This window comes from Sminthopsis crassicaudata, chromosome 2, assembly GCF_048593235.1.
Source record: "Sminthopsis crassicaudata isolate SCR6 chromosome 2, ASM4859323v1, whole genome shotgun sequence".
NCBI lineage: Eukaryota > Metazoa > Chordata > Mammalia > Dasyuromorphia > Dasyuridae > Sminthopsis > Sminthopsis crassicaudata.
Window position 1 is genome coordinate 605,734,919 of NC_133618.1, and position 20,632 is coordinate 605,755,550.

Sequence of the window (20,632 nt, forward strand, 5' to 3'; positions counted from 1 at the left end):
ATAGAGTGAGAGAGATCCAAAGGAAGCAGAAAGTCCTCAATAATTTGCCATTAGCTTTTCAACACCGAAGCTGCAATTCTGCTGCATGCAAATATTATCCTGGGTAAGAGGATCCCAGTATCAAGTGATACAGTTCCAAAGAGGAGAAGAGCATCCATTCATTTCAGGTCCACATGCACTCTGGAATGAACAAAGGAACAGCTGGCTGAGGATTACTTACCGGTTTATCTTTTATGGTGGGACTTGACACACACAGGTAAAGTTTACCATCTTCTTCTAGACAGGCATCTATCAAAGCTTGTACTGAGCTTTCCTCCTGGAACAGCAGAAAGGCATAGCCTTGGAGAGAAACAAATCAAAAAGGAGAGAAAGAGGAAATCAGCAAATACATCAGAGAAAGGCTTTTTTAACTTTACCCTCCTAAGAATCATAAATAGCACAGAGACTTTAAAACTTACAATGGATATTTTACTAAATTGATCTCATGGATACTTTCTTTAACCAAGGGCCAGGACTGGCCATTATCTAGCTAATTCCCAAACTCTATCTAGCTCCATAGTTTCAAAGTTCCTTTTGGAATGATTCCTTTCTTTGCTTTCTTTTCCTAAGGCCCCTGAAATCACACAAGTGAAAAATCCACTGTTTATTGCTAAAAGATAGAGCCACAGTTTCTGTTTATTATGCTCAATTGTTTTTCTTTGTTAGGGCCAGGAGTGGAGTATATTGGGTATATATATTTGGTGTTTTTAAAAAAAGGTTTCAATTGTTCCCCCAATAAATTAAAAAGACACCATCTCACTGCTTCATCTCCTTACTGATTCTTAGTGGAGGGAAGTACCCAAATGGACATTCTCCAAGTAGAATAGGAGTACCGAGAGTTTACCAGGGAGATAGGGGCGTTCAGTACTAAAACAAAATTCTCTCTTCTGGCCTTTTCTGAACTAAGTTCCTAGATAGGAAAAGTGATCATAATCTGAGACACCTGCTCTGAAGGAGTAAAAATATAAAAACCATTGGGAAAAACTTCTCATTGTCTTCCTAGTTACCTTCCTTAGCAATAGTGTATGTACATTTTGAGACCAATCTACTAGTACATAGACAGATCTGGGTATATCCCCAGATCTCAAACTTGCACAAGGGTGTTTTCAGATGTAAACTTTGTAGTTTTTGTAAAGGGCTACAAAAAAGATTTATTCATATTACCCTTTATTAAATATATTATTTTCCCCCTTGAGTATAATTTTCTTTCCCCTTTTGTAATCCTTTGCATCATAAGTCCTTCATAAGGACTTATAAGGACATCATAAGGGAGAAGCTTTGAAGTCCTTCATATTTTCCTTCCCCTTTTATAATCCTTTGCATCATAAGTCCTTCAGTTCTAGAAGTTTTTACCTTCAAATAAATTTTACCTTCAATACAACACACCCAAACCATCTATACATTTAAATGCATGTATGTACAGATACATAAATTATATGTAAATTTGTGTATAAATTTCATTAATTTATAATGCTAGCCTAAAGCAACTAAAGTCTGATTTGTAGGTTTTGAAAAAAATTTTAATTACTTTCAGATACACAAATTCATAGTCTGAGGACATAAGAATGGTGGATAATTAACATATAAATAGTTTGCATGTTGACAGGGCTTCTGAAGAATTTGAGAACACTTATGAGTTATTTATTCCTTAAGGTTTTCAACTAATCTCCAATTTCTCCATCTTGCAGACATTATTAATTTGGTTTGTGATGGCTTGTTAGTACTACTTCCTCGGACTCTCTCATTTCCTAACCTCACAGACAGAAATAAAAATCTCCCTATAGTAGTTTCTTATTTTTGATCCATGGACTTATTGGAAGAGGTAAGGAAACTGAATCGTGTCATATATATATACATATATATGTGTGTGTATGTATATGTGTATATGTATATTATATACAAAACTATCCTTCCAGTGTATATAAAAGTTGTTGTGATTCACAAAATAGAAATTCATTTAGAAACAATATTGAAACCAGCAATGAATTCAGAAGATTGGTGAAAAGTGCATCTTGTTTCCCAGACATAGAGTAGACAATAAGTGTAGAATAGGGAATACACAGTTAAGTATGGCCAATTTAATTTGCTTAATTGTACTTCCTTGTTAAATGCAAGAGTTATGTAGTGGAATTAGCTGGTCTTTGAAAAGTAGCAATGACATTTTTTTAAAAGACATTTGAGAGCTAAAAAAGGTTATACAAATTATTAAGTCTAGCCTGCTCATTTTATAGATAAGAACATGATACACAGAGATGTTTTTAAAAATTCCCCAGTTTACATAACCAGTAAGAATCTGAGATAAGATTTGAATTTAGGAATCTCTAATTTCAGACACAATGCTCCATCCACTAAAATTTTTTTCCTCAATAATATTTTCCCAAATTCATGTAAAAATAATTTTAACATTCATTTTTTAAGGCTTTGTGTAGAACTTTTATTTTAAAATATATTACTGAGAGTAGCAATTGCTTATCACATATTTTCCCAAGAGAAACCAACAATTTTGGTGACATTTGTATAATTTTGATACTAAAAAGGGATTCTTACAATAAAAAAGATTGTGACTAACACTTTAGGACAGTTTTACTAATGCCCCATTTATTATTATTAATTCCAAGTGCCATCACCCAATTGTGTCCACTTCATCCTCTTCTTTCAATTACATTGAACATCATCATGTGATCTTCCTACACATTTTAAACCTTTCTCTTAAAACATATTTCTGCCTCATCCCAGGCTAATAAGCTCTGACCTTCTCTCATCAATTTAATTGCCCTTGAGATGCTGCTAGCTTCTTCAGAAAATCTTCCATGTCTAAGAGAAATGACTATTTTCCTTAATTATCTATCTTCCAGAACTCTCCTATCTCTTGACCAATATATACTGATAATAACCTCACTGAAAGACAAACTCACTCATTTATATGCCATTCCCCAGGATTCAGCCAATGGAACAAGAGGGAGTATGTCAATAGTGCAAAAAGCATGGGTGGCAGCATTTCTGCCAGGGATAGTAAATGGACACATGACCCTGAATAAATAGAAAGCTGGGACAGGAACTAGGAAACTGATGTTCAGGCTAAATAAGTCAGAAATTCAAAACTGCTTCCAGAGGACAAAGTTAGGCAAGTTAGGAATTTTTAAAAAGTGGATATGAAAGCTTTATACACATACATATATAAGCATGCATGTGTGTATAAATAATATAAAAATATAAATACTTCAGTTGCAAAGCAGAAAATGATAATCCTCAGTTACTTAGCATCTTCTCTTGCAAAAGGCATCAACCTATCAAACCTTGAGGAAGCTATTAAAGATTCAGTATGTCTAATTCATGTGGGAATAATTCTCTTATCAAAGAGAATATTAAAGTCATCTTTATTATAAAAGGCAAATATCACAAAAAAGTCAGACTCATCAAGATCTCAGTGGGGCTTCTAAGAACCTATGGCTTTATAAGGTTATATATATAGAGGGGCTCTTTTACCAAAGTCCTGCATTGATTAAAAGCAGCACCTTGGCTCATCTAGTTCTATGAGTGCTTCTCAGAGATAGTGACAAACTATCATATAAAAAAAAAAAAAGTCTGGCTCAGTTTTATATATGGCTCCCGGTCCTCTTCATCCCATTAACCCAGTCATTTCTGCAAAAATATCTCTCTTACCTCTGCCCATTTCTCCTGGGCATCTCCTGAATCACTAGTTAGCTGAGTTAATCTCAGACCAATAAGAGAAGATAAGGTGTAAAGGAATCTGGGCCTTCATTCCAGAATCTGGGCAGCTGTTATCATTGTGTTATATGTTATATGTGTTATAGAGAGGGACAGTCATAACTTTCAGGAGGAGCAAAAAAAATACAACCAGAAATTTCTGACTATTATTGAATGAAAATGGTTGGGAGACATTCCAGAAATCAAACTGTATTATAAAGAGGTAATCATCAAAACAATCTGGTACTGGCTAAGAAAAAGAATGGTGAATTAGTGGAACAGACTAGGTACATAATACACAGTAGTAAATGACCATAATAATCTACTGCTTGATAAACTCAAAGATCTAAGCTTTTGGAACAAGAATTCACTATTTGACAGAAACTTCTCAGAAAACTGGAAAGTGTATTTGGCAAAAACTAGGTATAGACCAGCACCTCACATTGTATACCAAGATAAAATCAAAGTGGGCAAATTATTTGGACATAAAGGGGATACCATGACCAAATTAGAGGAACATGAGATAGCTTAATGAGATCTAAGGATGAGGGAAGAACTTATGATCAAATAAGAGATAGAAAGCATTATGAGATATAACATGAATGATTTAGTGATATTAAATTTAAAGTTTTTGCACAAACAAAACCAATGCAACAAGATTAAAAGGAAAGCAGAAAGCTAGGGAAAATTTTTTAATACGGTGTCTATTAAAAACCACATGTTTCAAGTATATGAAGAATTGAGTCAAATTTATAATACAAATTATTCCCCAATAGATAAATGGTCAAAGAATACAGGCAGTTTTCAGATGAAGAAATCAAAGCCATTTATGGGCATAAAAATGTTCCGAATCACTACTGATTAGAGAAATGAAAATTAAAACAACTTTGAGGTACCACCTCATACCTATGATATTAGCTTATATGAAAGCAAAAGAAAACTAATGATAAATTTGACTCCCCTTTCCTGTTTTAAACATCTCCATCAGCAAAGCTAACTTCCTCAATATTTCAAAGCAATTATATACCAAAAGCCCTAGGAATTGGGAGGAAGAGATACAAAACAGAGGTGATTTCATTAACATAGGGATCAAATACATAGTGCTTTGGGTTTCTTACAAAGGCCTGTAGAAATATGATGCTTATCCCTACCAACTAGTCATGTGGCATAAGGAAAATTCAGCAATTGTCACTTGCTGAATCATTATTACAAAGGAGGGAAAAAAGCTTTAGCTCCTTAACCTTCAGGTTTTGGCACTAGGAACAATGATTTTTAGTTAATAAAATCAAATTCTTTTATTAAATTAAGTAATGAAAATACTTCCTCCTTATACAATTTCTGCCCTATCTTATTTTTTACACTAGTCACATAACCAGAGTAAAAAGGAGTATTGGAGAAGTGTCGTGGTAATATATTTTAAGGAGGAAGGAGGAACAAGGAAATGAGAGTAGAGAAGTGGGTCAAGGGGAAAAAAGTCTCCATCGATCACTGGAATGAGGGGACAAGGAAATAGATACTGACAGATGCTATCATTATAGACTGGTAAAGCAGGTCCCATGACTTAATAGTGATTCTTTGTGAGCCATTGCTTCTTTCACAATCATTAAACATAAGGGAGGAAAAAATAGAGGAAATTATTGGAAAAACACCAATTACCCTATTTTGTCTAATTTTTAACTTTGAATAATGTGAATTCAAATATATGCAACTTGTTTAGGGGATTCATGATTTACATGGTGATCTAGCTGTAGGTTCAGGTGGGACCTTGAATTAAAATGGTATCCTTCATAGTAGAGACAGACGTGAGAAATTTTGATACCATTCTACCTCCACCTTGAGAGCTGATTATATATTTGGGGAGGGGATGGGCTAGAGTCAAGAACTGAACACAACTAAGGTTCTAAATCTGGGTGATTAGAAGGATGCCATCCACAGAAACAGGGAACTAAGAAGAAGAGTTGGGATTGAGAAAATAAATTATACAAATAATTCAGGTTCTGCTTGGTTCTGTTAGTAAAAATTTTTATGATTATAATAAAAATCTTTATTCTTAATGGATTCAGTTCTCTCCTTAATATTCAGCAAGATGAAAACACTGAACCCCTTCAATAAAGAAAGGAGAAAACTTTGGTGTCAAGTTTTAGGGTAAGAAATCAGAAAGTATTTTCCAAAAGTTTAAGTCTTGGAGATTGATAGAAAATTGTTCCTAAGATATTTTCATGTTCCATATCATGGAATAATACATCACAGGAGTATAGATTTTGAACTAGAAAGAACCTTAATTAGTTAATCTATATCCTGTTCCCTCCATCTCCATGTTATAGATAAGAAACTGAAGATCAAAGAAGTTAAGTAATTAAGTGGCAGAACCAAGATTTGGACACAAGCTCCTTGACTCCTAATATTCTCCTTTTCCACTGTAATATTCTGTGCTTCTTGCTACTCCAAACTATGTGGTCTTATAGCAAATTCTACCACTCATTTTTACTTTGGGAGCTCAGCATTATTGCGCTGAAAAGGGCTTATGATTTCCTCAGGATGGGGAACTCCCATCATAGAAACTCTCTCCACTAATAGAGATCATGATCAATTTGTCTTGGAAAGCTGATTGAGGCACTAAATGGGTTAAGAGGTTTGCTTGTAGTCATACAGTTTAGTCATCATTATGATGACAAATTCCTTATATATTATCATACCTACATTAAAAACAATCCTCATGTACAAAATTCTTCTGTTCCCTCCTGCTCCCAACAACAGTAATATTCAGTCACAGCCTTCCTAAGTTTGATCCCAACGGACAATTCTAGATATGATCTTCTGTTCTGTGAATCACATTCTGAGGAGTACATAGATAAGATAAAGAATATTCAGAGAACACAACACAGAGTTATAACCTTAGAATGGAAATAGACCTTATAGACCACCTCATTCAATACTTCTGTTTTACAAATGAAGACCCTATGTTGTGCAAAAGTTAAATCACTTCCCAGGGTCACACAGAAAGAAGGGCAGTCAGAACATTAAGTCAAGCCCCCTAATTCCAAATCTAGTGCTCTTTCTACTGTATCAACTTTGTGACAAGGGTAGTGAAGAACTTCCAGGTTCATGACGTGCAAGAAATCATGCAAGTGATGACATTTAGCCTAGAAAAAAGAAAAGGGGGAGGAGATCTGTAGAGGGGAACTCTGACAACTACTTTCAAGTCTGAATGGCTATACCCTGGAAAACTAGTGAAATAATAGCAGATGCAAATCACAAAGGGGGCAAATTTTACTTGATATAAAAGAAAACTTCCTCAATTACTAATAATACCTACAAGCAGAACTGATTGCTTCTGAAGATAATAGGTCCCAACTCATTAGTGATTCTTAAAGAAAAGGCTAAAAGCATCTTTTTACCATAACATTACTAGCACTCTCCTAAAAACTTCACCACAAAGTGGCAAAAATTATTGCTTAAAAATATACAACTGAAACAACAAATGAGCCCAACGGCCATTTATAGTTGTGTTTTAAAAAAAAACAAACCAAAAAAAAAAAAAACTATGTTTCTTGATCTATTCCAAGAAACTGGTTGCTTAACAAAGAAATCTTAATTTGGATAAAATTTTAAAACATGCAATTTAATATTAATGACATGAGAATAGTGACTAAGACAAATTTGGGAGGGAACTAGTTAATCTATAGCTACCAAACTCATCCTTTATTTGTCTCAAGCAGCCCAAAAATGTTGTCCAAATCAGACTAAAATGCAATTGGAAAATGTTTAACAAGATAAATAAAAATACAATGTGATCAAGATACTGTTAATTTGGTTTCCTAAGTTCCTATTTGAGTTTTACTGACGTGATCCAACTTGACAAAGTTACTCCCTTCTGTAATAGATAATAAGTGACAATCCAACTTGTTTATGAAGACTTCCAATGAGGGAAAACTCATTATACATCAAGATACCAGACTCCACTTACAGATACTTCTAATTGTTAGGAAGTCACACTAAGCCTAAATTTTCCTTTGTACAACTTCCATCCATTACTTCCAATTCTGCCCTGTGAGACTAAGCAGCAATAATTTTAATCCAAGGACGCCTCAAAGAGTTTTATCATATCTTCAAATATTGATAACTATCTGGGTTAACTATCCATAGAGATAATTCTGAGAAAAGAATGGAATGTTCAGAAATTATATATGGCTCTTTCATAAAAAAAATTATCAACTTCCAAGTCTTATTTTGTCAATAATATGTCATACAGGTGAGGAGAGCACTGTGGCAACTGGCAAATTTTTTAAAAGATATTTTAAAGTATTTAGAGATGAGAATGATCTTTAAAATGATCTAGTTCAACCTTCATTTTAGAGATGAGGAAACTGAACCCTAAGGAGGCAAGATGAATTGCTTTAGGTCACATAAGTGGTAAGTAGTAGATCTGTGAGTGTTCTTTTCATAATATCATATTCCTTTGTGTAAGAAACAGGTTTATTCAAATATGAAAAGCATTGTTCTTCCCCTATTTGATAATTGAAGTGTGACAACTCAGTTTCTCTGTTCCACAATTCACATAGCAAATGGAGAGGTTTTTCTCCCTGAAATTAAAGTTAATTGAGTCTTGGTTCTAACAACCCAATATATGGGATTGATCGTGGGCTCTTGCTCATTATTTCCATGTTTGCTGTTTTGTGAAATGTTCCTAGATGATTTCTTGAATAATCTACTTTTTAAAACTTGTATTGTTTCCCCTTCAGAGACATTTTTCATTTCAAATTTGGGATTGTTCCTCAATAAAGTCAAGGAATAATGAAATCACCAATGGAAGCCAAGAGAAGCTTTCCCAGAATCAGAAATAAAAAGGCAATCTTCTATAAGAAATGACCAGCAGGATGAATACAGAGAGGCTTGGAGAGACTTACATGATCTGATGCTGAGTGAAATGAGCAGAATCAGGAGATCATTATACACTTCAACAACGATATTGTATGAAGATATATTCTAATTGAAGTGGATATCTTCAACACAGAGAAGATCCAATTCAGTTCCAGCTGATCAATGATGGACAGAAACAGCTACACCCAGAGAAGGAACACTGGGAAAGGAGTGTAAAATGTTTGCACTATTGTCTTTCTACCCAGGTTACTTATAACTTCGGAATCCAATTCTTACCATGCAACAAGAAATTTGGTTTTACACACATATATTGTATCTAGGATATACTGTAACACATTTAATATATATGGGATTGCCTGTCATCTAGGGGAGGGAGGAGAGGGAGGGAGAGGGAAATTTGGAAAAGTGAATACAAGGGATAATGTTGTTAAAAAAAAACTACCCATGTATATGTACTGTCAAAAAATTATAATTATAAAATTAATAAATTAAATATGTAAAAAAATAAAATAAAAAGGCAATCTGACTTTCAAAGACTTGGGATGACTTTAAGATGGTTTAATATTTTATGCAAATTGATCTTATTGTGATCTTTTTTGATTTGAATGTTTCTTCCAATGATGCAGATGACAACTCATACATTCCTGCCTATTCTGCTAAAATTCTTGTCCATGTCTTTTCTTCTAAGTTCACCAGAAAGAATCAAACCCGCATACACTCATCTCCTCCTGACTGTGTTAAAAAAGTGTTTGGAAGGCCCTAAAATCCAAATATTAGATTTAACCTATCACTATTACATAAGATAGAATTTGATTATTTTGGGGAAATGGTGCTACTGCCTGCAAATTTCCCATTTGTAAGATTAATTTTTAAAAAAGATTTCTAAGATATAGAAGAAAATAAAGTCTTGATAACAAACAATTGAACTCTTGAGTTCCTTCCTGAAGCTAAACCAATTTGCTGCTAGTAATTTCTTTCAATAGACTTTCATCTCTATTCTAGCTAACTTACTCAAACCTGTTCTAATTCTGAATAACAATAACAAGAGAGTATCCAAGCTTTTAAAAGGATTTATCCTCCACTACCATAGAATTAAATGTGGCTAAATATTATTTGATCTGTTTCTGGTGAACTTTAACTCATTGCAGGGTACACTCATATAGAAGAAAGGTTTGGGATTTTCTAATATCCAACTCCGTTCATCTCTGCCATTGCAAAGAACCTGCATCTATTTCATCAATTATAGCAAAAGACCTGAAGTGTATACTCTTATCTTAATCTTTCTAAATTTCTTAATAATTTTAGATACAAGCACCTCTATCCTGAAAGTCTTCTCTGAATTCAGCCTCTTTATTAGACTTACATGGTTTGCTTCTCAGGCCACTCCCAACATCTTCTTTGGTCCAATTTCTACAGGCTAGGGAGTACCTTAGGGCTCTCACCCTGGTCTCATATTTTCTCAAAGAACAAATCTTGAACAAAGTGTTCTATTCACAGAACTTTAACTGCCATTTGGTACACTCTCTTTTGGTTAAATATTTGAGCAAAACACTGTGTGCTAAGAGAGATGTAAAGATAAAAAACCATATAGTCCTTGTGCTTGGGCAGTTTATGATCTAGTAAGAGATAATGAGATATGTGCACCATAAGTAATACAAGGCAAAGTATAATAACCAGTCTAAGAGATATGAACAAATTGACATGAAAGGACAAAGAAGTTGAGAGCACTTTTGAACTGGGAGACGGTACTCAAGGAACATTCGTGGAAGAGAGAGCAACTAAGATGAATCAAAACAGAATTCTAATAGATGGAGATGGTGTGGAGGTCATTATAAGGAGAAATATGATGTCAGTGATAGATGAAGCACCAATGCACATCCTTGAATTCTATGATTCAGTATGATTCATCTATTTGGCTACATATACATCCAACCAAGTTTGAAAAATGTAAACAACTTTTGGGGGCCCTACACAAGAGATTATGGAGGTTTCAAGAAAACATTTCTATGGACAGATCCATTTATGAGTCGAAATGGTTGCTTTTGGTGGCTATATTTCCTGATCTTTAAGTTGAGAAACAATCTGGGCTGCTAAAGGACCCGACCAAATTGACTATCAATATGGCTGAATACTTTAGTTTCAACAAAAATGTCTTCAGCCTCTTCAAGAAGATGAAATCAACAATCCATCCCTCCACTTCAATTTTTTTTGCTACTATATAGATGAAGCATGTGTTTTATAAGACCATTAAATGTAGTGTGCTTTCTGAAATTCCTGTTGAATGTAGCAAAGTCAGGAATGTTCATCTTCCATCCATTATATACCTGTAATTTGCTTCTTCATCCAAGTGAGTCAAAGCCATTTTTATTATTATCAAGAAAGAAAAAAAACTTAGAATACTTTCTGACTTCAGTGCTTTTATGATTATAACATATTTAATCTTACTGGCATAATTCAGCCTTCCCAATTCCCCTAATACTTGTTCCTGCACCTTTTCTTCCTTTTTTGCTTCTCCATTTTTCTCCTCAAATCTCATTGCAGCAAGGAGGTGATGCTGAAATACTGAGGTACAATAAGTACATATACCCCTGGACCAAAGTAGAAAGGCTCTGAGAATGGCTTAATCAATTTGGAGAAGACCATCACCGAAAGTTTGACTGACAGAAAGATAATGAAAATTTGAGGCAAAAGAAACTTACAGAGATCATCTTAATAAGGCATGGAAGCATGGTGTGATACATACCAAAGAAAGGAATGAGCCACCTGCATGAACCATGAAACATCTGAAGAATTAAAGTAGGGTGATTGATTGGTCACTTGTATTACTACCTAATTTCTTTTCCTCTGCTAGATGTGTTTACTCTCCCATTCTTCTAAATGCCACAACCAAGGTTTATTCTCTCCTTCATTATGTTCATTTCTGTAGATATTCAATTATGACCAACTCTTATTTTTAAAATCATTAATCAGAACAACTATATGAGATAAGAGCAGATTAGATGACCTTTCAATTTCTACTTTAGAATCTTCCATCCATTTGTATTCCTGATCACTGTAGTTGGCTGGCATCTTTAATATCTTAAGGACAAAAATATGCCTGCTAATCAGCCTTCTCCCAGATTTTATCCAACTAATGAAATGCTTTCCTAGGCCCAGCTCTGCAAGTTCATAAAGCCTTTCTGATTAAATAATAAAGAAAGGGCCAGGGGTAGGTGTTCCCTGGATCTCTTGCATTCAGGATACTATAATAACTATAACTTGCATTTAGAATACTATCATCAAGTATTTTACTATTTTTCTCCAGTTATCTCTACATATTTTATATTAGACCTTAAATTATACATCATAGAAGCAACAACATTAGAGCTGGAAGGAGTTTCAAAGATGATCTACTTTACTCCTCTCATTTGACAGCTGAAGAAAGCGAGTGTCAGGCAAGTGCCCAAGCCTTCAAATTCACTCTTCTTTCCACCTCATAATGCTGTCTCACAATGCTTAAGTAGAGAAACTGAGTCTCTTTCTACTGCTCTTTCTTGCAAGAAACAAATGCCAGAGGTCATTAATAAGCAAGTAACTGCAGGGAAAATAACTCTCTGAAACAAAATTATCTCAGTTACCACATATTATCTGTAGTTTTATGGGTAAAACTTTTCAGAAGCAAAGCTTATTAGTCAAATGGAATATTTTAAGAATGTGCGGACAGGTGGTTCAGATCCCACCAGTCAGTGAAGATTTGCCAAATATTCAGGGTACATGTGACTAGTAAGCTGGTGCCATCTTCTTTTATGGAGAAGAAGCAAATTCAACATAAGCCTCTTGTGTCTTGCATGCAGTTAAGAAAAGCAGAGATTAAAATCATTCTGCTTCACAATTTGACTTGATTAGTTTACATAATCTCATGAGGGGAAAAAGTCTTGGAATTATTGCTTAAAACATCTGATTTCTACTTGAGCTATTCTGAAAAAGGAAAAAAAAATTCCAAAAACTTCACTTCCTTCATATATTCTTAAAGCCAAATTTAAAGAATGGTTTTAAGAAAACAGCAAAGTGAATGTTCCCATGTCATCTGTGTAGCAAAACTGGAATTATTTGGTGGCCCTTTTCTCCTCCTTCATCTTGGGTAGTTTATTAAAAAGAATACTAGCTTGAGGACCATGAGCTGGGGATAACAAAATACTATGTGCTGCACCTCGTCTTAGGTTCTTCATAAGAGACTGGACTCTCATTGATATTTTGCCCTCTCCTTCTAAGAAACCTACAAGGCAAGGAACACACACACACACACACACACACACACACACACACACACACCCCCTATGATTTCTTCAGTGAAGGTAAATCCTAGAGAAAAACTTCTCCCATTAATACAGACTTGCATTTAATCTCTAATTTAGGCACTGAAAGTTAAATGCTTTGCTTAAAGAGGGTCATTAAAAGTCAAAAAGTGAGACTTCAACTCAGAAATATATTTTACAGATACGAAAACAGAAGCACAAAGAGCATAATTCAAGTGCCCAACATCACTAAGGATCTTGGGAAGTGTCCCTGGTTCCCATACTTACAAATGTAGTATTCCTTCTACAATACCTCAGATGCCTCTGGATGTGGTGTCTAAGGTGCCTTGCAGCTTTAACATTCTATAATTTTATGTATTAGTAATTTTGGGGGTGACAACACAGTGATTTTATAACTGTATGATTTATGGTGAGGAAATTCCTTTTTACTAGAAGACCTATAACTATCCTACATTTTATATAATCAGGGGCCACTTAATGGGTGAGTAATGAGTTACACCACCTGCTATATCTTGGGAAATTTTAATCTCTGTATTCCTGAGATTGGCATTCCCTCCAGTCCATCATTCAATCTCATCATTCAAGCTGCTATGGAGTTGGTTAGTTCGATTACTTAAGAATATAGCATTAATGTAGTTTGAGTCCGATGTTAGCTTTCTTTGTCTCTGAGACCACAAACTATTGCAGTATTATATATAAACTCATACATTGTCATGTCCTTGTGATGTGATATAATAGGAAATCCAAATGCACAAGATGAACAAGTCAAGAGAGGGGGCCGGGGCTAGGCTCAAAGAATATGCTTTAACTCTATTAGAAAAACTCAAAGCCACATACTTTACACATGGTCCTAAATGTTAGTACAAATGAAGATGTACTATTATCTTGTATGTAATCTGAATTTATTTATATGCATACACATTATTTCCCCTGATAGAATAGAGCAGAAGCTCTTGAAGGCAAGAACTAGTTTATTTCTTGTCTTCATGAACTCAGCACTTAAGCCAGTGTCAGGCACACAAACAGTGGAGGAGGAAGGCCAGGGTACTAATGGGCTATGGGCCCTTTAAAATGACATATTAGTACCCAAGTCATAGATCACCACTTAGAAGATAGGCTTTGAGAATATCAAGGCTTATAAAGAACAAAAAGTACTGTGCAAATTAACAATAACTTCAACTTCATAAACCAATATGATGTTTGGATTTTATTATTTCTCTCTATTCTAATTTTCCAGTCGAGAATTAAGGTGAGGCTAGAAATTGCTCACAATAGGTACAATAGCCCCATGCTGTTTCTCTAGTAGTATCTTGTTCCACTGTACCCTGCTATACTTAATTCCTCCTCTACTCCACTCTTCTAGCCCTGGAAGATTTTATTACTAAGATCTCAGATGCTTAACTTGGATCTTGGCCATCAGATTCCAATGCCTGTAGACTTGGTCTCTCCTCCTTTCCCTGCACTTAATTATATCTTAGTCACCTGGTTAGATGGAACCAGGATAATTTGCCTTGGGGAACTTGAAAGCCAATTCACTCTGGACCTAAACTAAAATGGTTAAAGAGTTAGGGAAAGGTTAAGAGTTAAGGAAAATTCCCACAGTTTTTGGCACTTGCTAAGGGATTGTGAGCAAGAACAGTCTACTGCTGCTTGTTTCTTTACTAACATGAAAAATAAGTGTTGACTGAAATTTGTCTGGATCCTGTTCCTGTTAATCTTCTGAAATTGCATGCTCAAAGGTCAAGAATGTCCTCCATCATCAGACCCAATGGCTGCCTTTATCTAGCTCTGGGACTCTGACACCTCTGACCCAATAGTCATTATTTACTAACCAAAGGCTTTCTGAAACCCTCTTTCATTGCATAGTGTTTTAAGGTTTACAGGGCTCTTCACATATATACACTCATTTGAATTTTATAAAACATTATGGTAGGGGCAGCTAGGTGGCGCAGTGGATAGAGCATCAGCCTTGAATTCAGGAGGACCAGAGTTCAAATCTGGTCTCAGACACTTAACAATTCCTAGCTGTGTGACCCTGGGTAAGTCACTTAACCCCAGCCTAAAATTAAAAAAATAAAATAAAATAAAACATTATGATACAGGCACTATTATCCCCTTTTTATAGGTGAATAATCTGACGTTGTTCAGATGGGCCAAACAATTTGTTCAGGATTCTACAAGTCCTGATCTTCTTGACAAAATTCACCTCTCTATTCAAGAAGTGATGCTGCCTCTTTGGTTTTTCTCTAATATATCTTTTGATACTACTTCTCTATTGGTTTTCCTCTTCATAATATGTCTTCATTGTCTCCCTCAGAAGCTCATCCAATCCAATGTTTTAACTACCACATCTTTGCAAATAACTTTCCAAAAGATCTCTCCATCCCTAATCTTTACCTCAGTTGTCAATTCCATAATATCTTATAGGAATCTTCACTTGCATGCTCTATCAACTTGAACTAATGATTAAAATCAAAATAGTATCTTTTGAACAAAACCAGCATTCATGCTCAGGCTCATTTGTCCTTTCTTAATATTCCTAAAATCATCATTCTCCCAGATAATGCGAATTGGCTCCTCTATCCTTTCCCCAAATTTACTCAATTAGGAATATTTGATTTTCCCTTTGTAATGTTTCTGCTCTCCCATCCCTTTCTTTTCATTCTTGTTGCCCCTATTGTGGTGGCTATCCTTATGATTTTATAACTGGATTATTTTAAGAATCTTTAGATTAGCTTTTAATGTCCAGTGTCTTCCCTCTCTCGCCCAATTTCTGTTAGATATTTTTTCCAAAACCCTCAACATATCAATCAGTGCTATTCTCAAAAAGATTAAGAAAGCAGAGGATCAAAAACATAAAGCAGAAAGTAAACTCAGAAATCTTCTAAATAGGGCTCCTCAATTTCCATATTAGGCAAAAGAGAGACAAAATCACTTGTCTTAAGTCAAAGAGATAGAAAGCAAACCAAGACAAAGTCCTAAGCCAGGTCCTCTGACTCCAAATTTAACATTCCTTCTATTATTTCTTTTCAGAAGACCACTACTCGTCTGGTCACCAAATGTACAACCTTGGAGCCATCCTAGTCTCTTCAGTTTTCTTCATTCCACATGCTCAATCACTTGCCAGATCTTACTAATTCTACCTCCACTATTCTCACCTGTCCTCTTTCCTCTATTCACACAGCCACTACTCTAGTTCAGATATTTATTAAGGTACTTATTACTTTTAATTTCAGTGACTTTACTATCTTTTCAATTGGCTTTTCTGACTCTAGTTTCTGATCTTTTAAATCCATCTTTCACATACCTACTAAAGTCAAATTCCTAAGAGAGATGTGTAAATGTTATTCCTCTTCTCAAGAAGTTCCAATGACTCTTTATTTCCTTTAGGATCCAGTACAAAGTCCCCCATGTGGAACCTAAAGCTTTTTCTAATCTAGCTCCCACCTCACTTTCCACAATTATTGTGCATTAGTCCCTGTTACATACTCTACAATTCAACTAAACTGGCTAGTTGCCTGTCCCTCAATACAATAATGCCCTACCTATGTTTTTGCCTTTGCACAGGCTGTTCCTCATGCCTGAAATGTGTTCTCTTCTTTGTCTGTGATTTTTAGAATCTCCAGTTCATCTCATAGATTGCCTAACAATGTATTGAGATATATAAAGAAGACAAGATTAACAATTCCTCTTGAGAAGTTTTCAATTTAGCAATCATTCAAACTGAAAATAATGTTGATATATATTTTGAAAGTATTAAATTTATCATCATTGAGACTTATATAAATACATTTTTGAAAGGTTAATTTCCATAATAATCTCCTCAGTTGTCCTTACTCAGTTGTCACTTACAACTTTTAAAAAATAGCTACATTCGGGGCAGCTAATTGGTACAATGGAGAGAGCACCAGCCCTGAAGTCAGAAGGACCTGAGTTCAAATTTGATCTCAGACACTTAACCCTTCCTAGCTGTGTGACCCTGGGGCAAGTCACTTAACCCCAATTGCCTCAGCCAAAAGAAAAAAAAAGCTACATTCACATCAAACAAAATGGCAAACAATTTTTAGTGTTTTAAGGATTGCAAAGTATCCTAAATGTATTCCCTTGTTTCAGAGGTAATGACAATGGAAAATGATCAATGACTTGGGAGTCAAAGGTTCTGGATTCAAATATTAACTTTGAAACTTTCTACTTGTGAAAACTTGGACAAATAAGTCCAAGTTAACATTTCTGGACTTGTTTCCTCATCTGTAAAATAAAAGCATTTGACCAAATGACCTCTACAATCCTTTCCAACTCACTCTCTTCAATCTTCACAATGTTTATGAAGCAGATACTATTTTACACAGATAGAAACTATAGGTCAGCAATGTAATGCTTTTCTCAAGGTCATAAGGCTAATAAGAGTCAAAGACAGGACATACAAAACTGATTACCCATCAATATTGTGCTCTTCTTTCTTTGGAATGTTCAATGATTTGATTGCAAATGTCCTATCTCCATAGGATATGAAAAATAAGAATTCTGCCTTGAACAAAGACCCTTCCTCTTTGGGGTATATTCACACTATCTGTCTTTTAGTACTCAGAGAGTATTAATAAAACCATCAAAAACTATTATTTCTCGTCTTCACAGAAGCCTCTCACAAACAGAATTATAGATCCCTCAACAGCCCTCCTGTTGGAAAGATACTTAGTCAATGCAATCTCACTATCTTCCCTGCTCTTCAGTTCCAGCAAGTTTAAAAAACTCAATTGTGGCCCCTTCAAATATTTAAGAAGGCCAAGATATGCTAATTCAAAAATCATATTTTGGGAATTGGAAGGGACTGCAGCAAATCACCTAGTTCAATCCATACCCAAAAAGCTATATCAGTTCAGGCAGCTAGTAAAAGGAGGTCATTGGACTACCTCCAAAGTTACCCCCCAGATTTAAGATCTTATGCCCTATTTATTCATGAGCCTGAAATATACTAAGAAAAACATCATATCAACTCAGTTCCACCTAAAGAAAGACACACCAGAAAAATCACTAATTACTAAACAATCACAAACCAGTTATAAATAAAATTGAATTAAAGTTTTAAATGTGAATGTTAAAAAAATGTTTTTACATGTAACTGGAAAAATACTAAATCAGTTTTTTAAAATAAGTGTAGACCAAAAATAGAAAAAGAAAAGAAAAAAATTTAAGATTAACTTATAGCCAACATTCTATTAAAAATATATTAAGTGTTTGTGTGCTAGGGACAGAGCTAGTTATTAGAGATACAAAAATAATCATGTCCCTGAAAAAGTTTATACTGTTCTGTACAACTGCAACTTGTACATACATATAATACAAAGTAAATATCAAGAAAATACAATGTAATTTCAAATAAGAGCAAGCACTAACAGAGAAGAGGTGGAAAAATAAATAGAAAGGCCTAATCTAGGAGTCAGTATTAGACTGTGCTTTAGGAATCCATAAAATGTAAAGGTAAAGGGGTGTTCAATGCAGATATGGCCTGGGCAAAGACACATAGGCAGGAGATGGGATTTTGCAGGTAGGAAACAGCAATAGGCCAGTTTGACAAAAAGGTTGCAAAAAGAATTGCAAAAAGAAGAGACATGACTTGAAAAAAGTAGGTTTCTATCTTTCAGCAAGGTAGGAGAGGATTCAAATATGAATGGATTGATAGAAAAAAATAGGTCTATTATTTCTGTTTTCTAGACTAGACTTGCCCTGTTTATAAGGGAGATTTGTCTCTTCTTATTAAAACCCCTCTACCAAAGTCTGCAAGCTGTTTCTGTGTTATTTTTCTGTTCTTTCCCCTAAAGATCATCCTCGGGGCCATGTTTCCTATTTAGACTAGCTGACTCTTTGCTGAATAACAAAGTTAGTTTTTTTGTTTGTCTTTTAAATGAGGAAATTCTATAGAAGCAGGTTAAAAATTGATGACATTTAGTAAATTATTTAGAGTTTCAGAATAAGGGGTCAGTGGAACGAGTAGTTGGACTGAGTCATTTGCAATTAGGTCAACAAAATGCTGCCTTCACTTCCTATATTAAGTCACAATCTCGGGAAAAATATTTATTTTTGTATTACTGAGGCAAAAATCAATTAAGTCTACCACAAGGCACAGGAAGGAGCTGCAGAAATCTGCACTAAGTTTGTCTAAACTTCTTTTCTCTTTCTGTTTTGTTTGCCAGTGAGCTGATGCTCCATGATAATATATAGCACCTGCCCCACCCAAAATCGTTTTCAGGACAATCCACAAGATAATGTCACTTTTAGCAACAAATACTTGGCAAGTAGTACACAAGTAGGTGATGCCTCGAACTGTATTAGCCAAAACAACCCCCATGGGTTTAGCACAAACTGTTATTTTCAGAAAAACAACAGATGAAAAGAAAACAAGCCAAATTTAACCTCACATCCAAATGGGCAAAAGTGGGTTTTTTTTTTGTTTTGTTTTGTTTTTAAGAATCAATACTGAAGATGTCAGAGAACATTAACTGTTGGTGAAGCTATGAATTAGTCCAATTATTTGGAACTATATAAGAAGTCACTAGGTTGTTCATACTTTTTGATTCAGTGAAACCATTATGAATATAATAAATTGAAAGAAATGTGGGCAGACCCATATGGAGTGATGCAGTGAATCAAGCAGAACCAAGGATACAACACACACAGGGCAGAAATGTAAATAAATAATACTATGAAAAAGTAGAAGAATTTTGATGAATTATAATGAACAATTTTGGTCTTATAGAAATCATAAACAAGAAGATTTTTCTCTCTTAATCAAAAGGGTTTGATTTTGGATTGGAATGAAGCAAATTGCTTTCCATGGTGGTGTAAGCTGATTTGCTTAAATGTTTTTCTTCATACAAACAAGGACTCAACATGGGAATGAGTAGAGAAAGGTAATTAAGAAAAGGCAATATAAATATAAAAGGCAACCATAACTTTTAAAAATAGCAAAAAAAAAAAATCCCAAAATAAGTTGGAAACTGTCAGGAGATTTTAAGAGTCATGCACTAGTTTTTACTTTGATAAATTGATAGATGGGGATAAAGATAAACCCATTTCAAATTACCACCCTAAATATCTACCCCTTGCCTCAGGTTAGGAGAACTTCTTCATTTCAAGGATAATACTAGTTATAAACACATTATGTTTCCTTGTTATCTCTCCAAGAAGATCAGTTTCAGGGTCATTCTCAGAATTTAGGTCAGCAGGTGGATTTAGCCTGGTTAAAATTATCAGTAGATCTCAGCATTCCCTCCCCACATTCATTCCAAAAGTAAGAAATCAACACAAGTTAAAAGCTGGTTCCAAATGGTGTTCTATTTCCTCATGGATGAGACTATGAAACCATTATGGTTGTTTTTGAGAAAGAGGCTTGCTATCTTCTCTCTGCATGTATTAAAAACCTTATTATGATGGATTAAAAAAAATCCCAGCCACTTCAAGAATTAAAAGGCTGCCTTTTATTGAATTGTCATACTAGTCCTAAAAACAATCTGTATAGGCATTGTAAGTATATTACCTTTAGGTGGAAAATATGACTTGCTTTCAGCTTTGTGAGGCCAGTCCACCACAAGAGGTCCAAACCTACGAAAGCTGGCAGTAATCTCATCTACAAAAACAAATAAGGAGATTTAGGAAAAGGAAAGGGAAATCTTCAAATTTCTAAACAGCAAAATACATAACCCTACTTCAAA

General features: G+C 34.7%; 1 protein-coding gene across 1 annotated transcript in view; it reads right to left on the reverse strand.

Annotated features, from left to right (window-relative positions):
- CPEB3 (cytoplasmic polyadenylation element binding protein 3) overlaps window positions 1-20,632 on the reverse strand; it is a 218,799-nt gene that overhangs the window by 49,658 nt on the left and 148,509 nt on the right. The window contains 2 exon segments of the mRNA XM_074295863.1: window positions 221-339; window positions 20,458-20,547. Coding sequence (XP_074151964.1) covers window positions 221-339; window positions 20,458-20,547 — 209 coding nt within the window.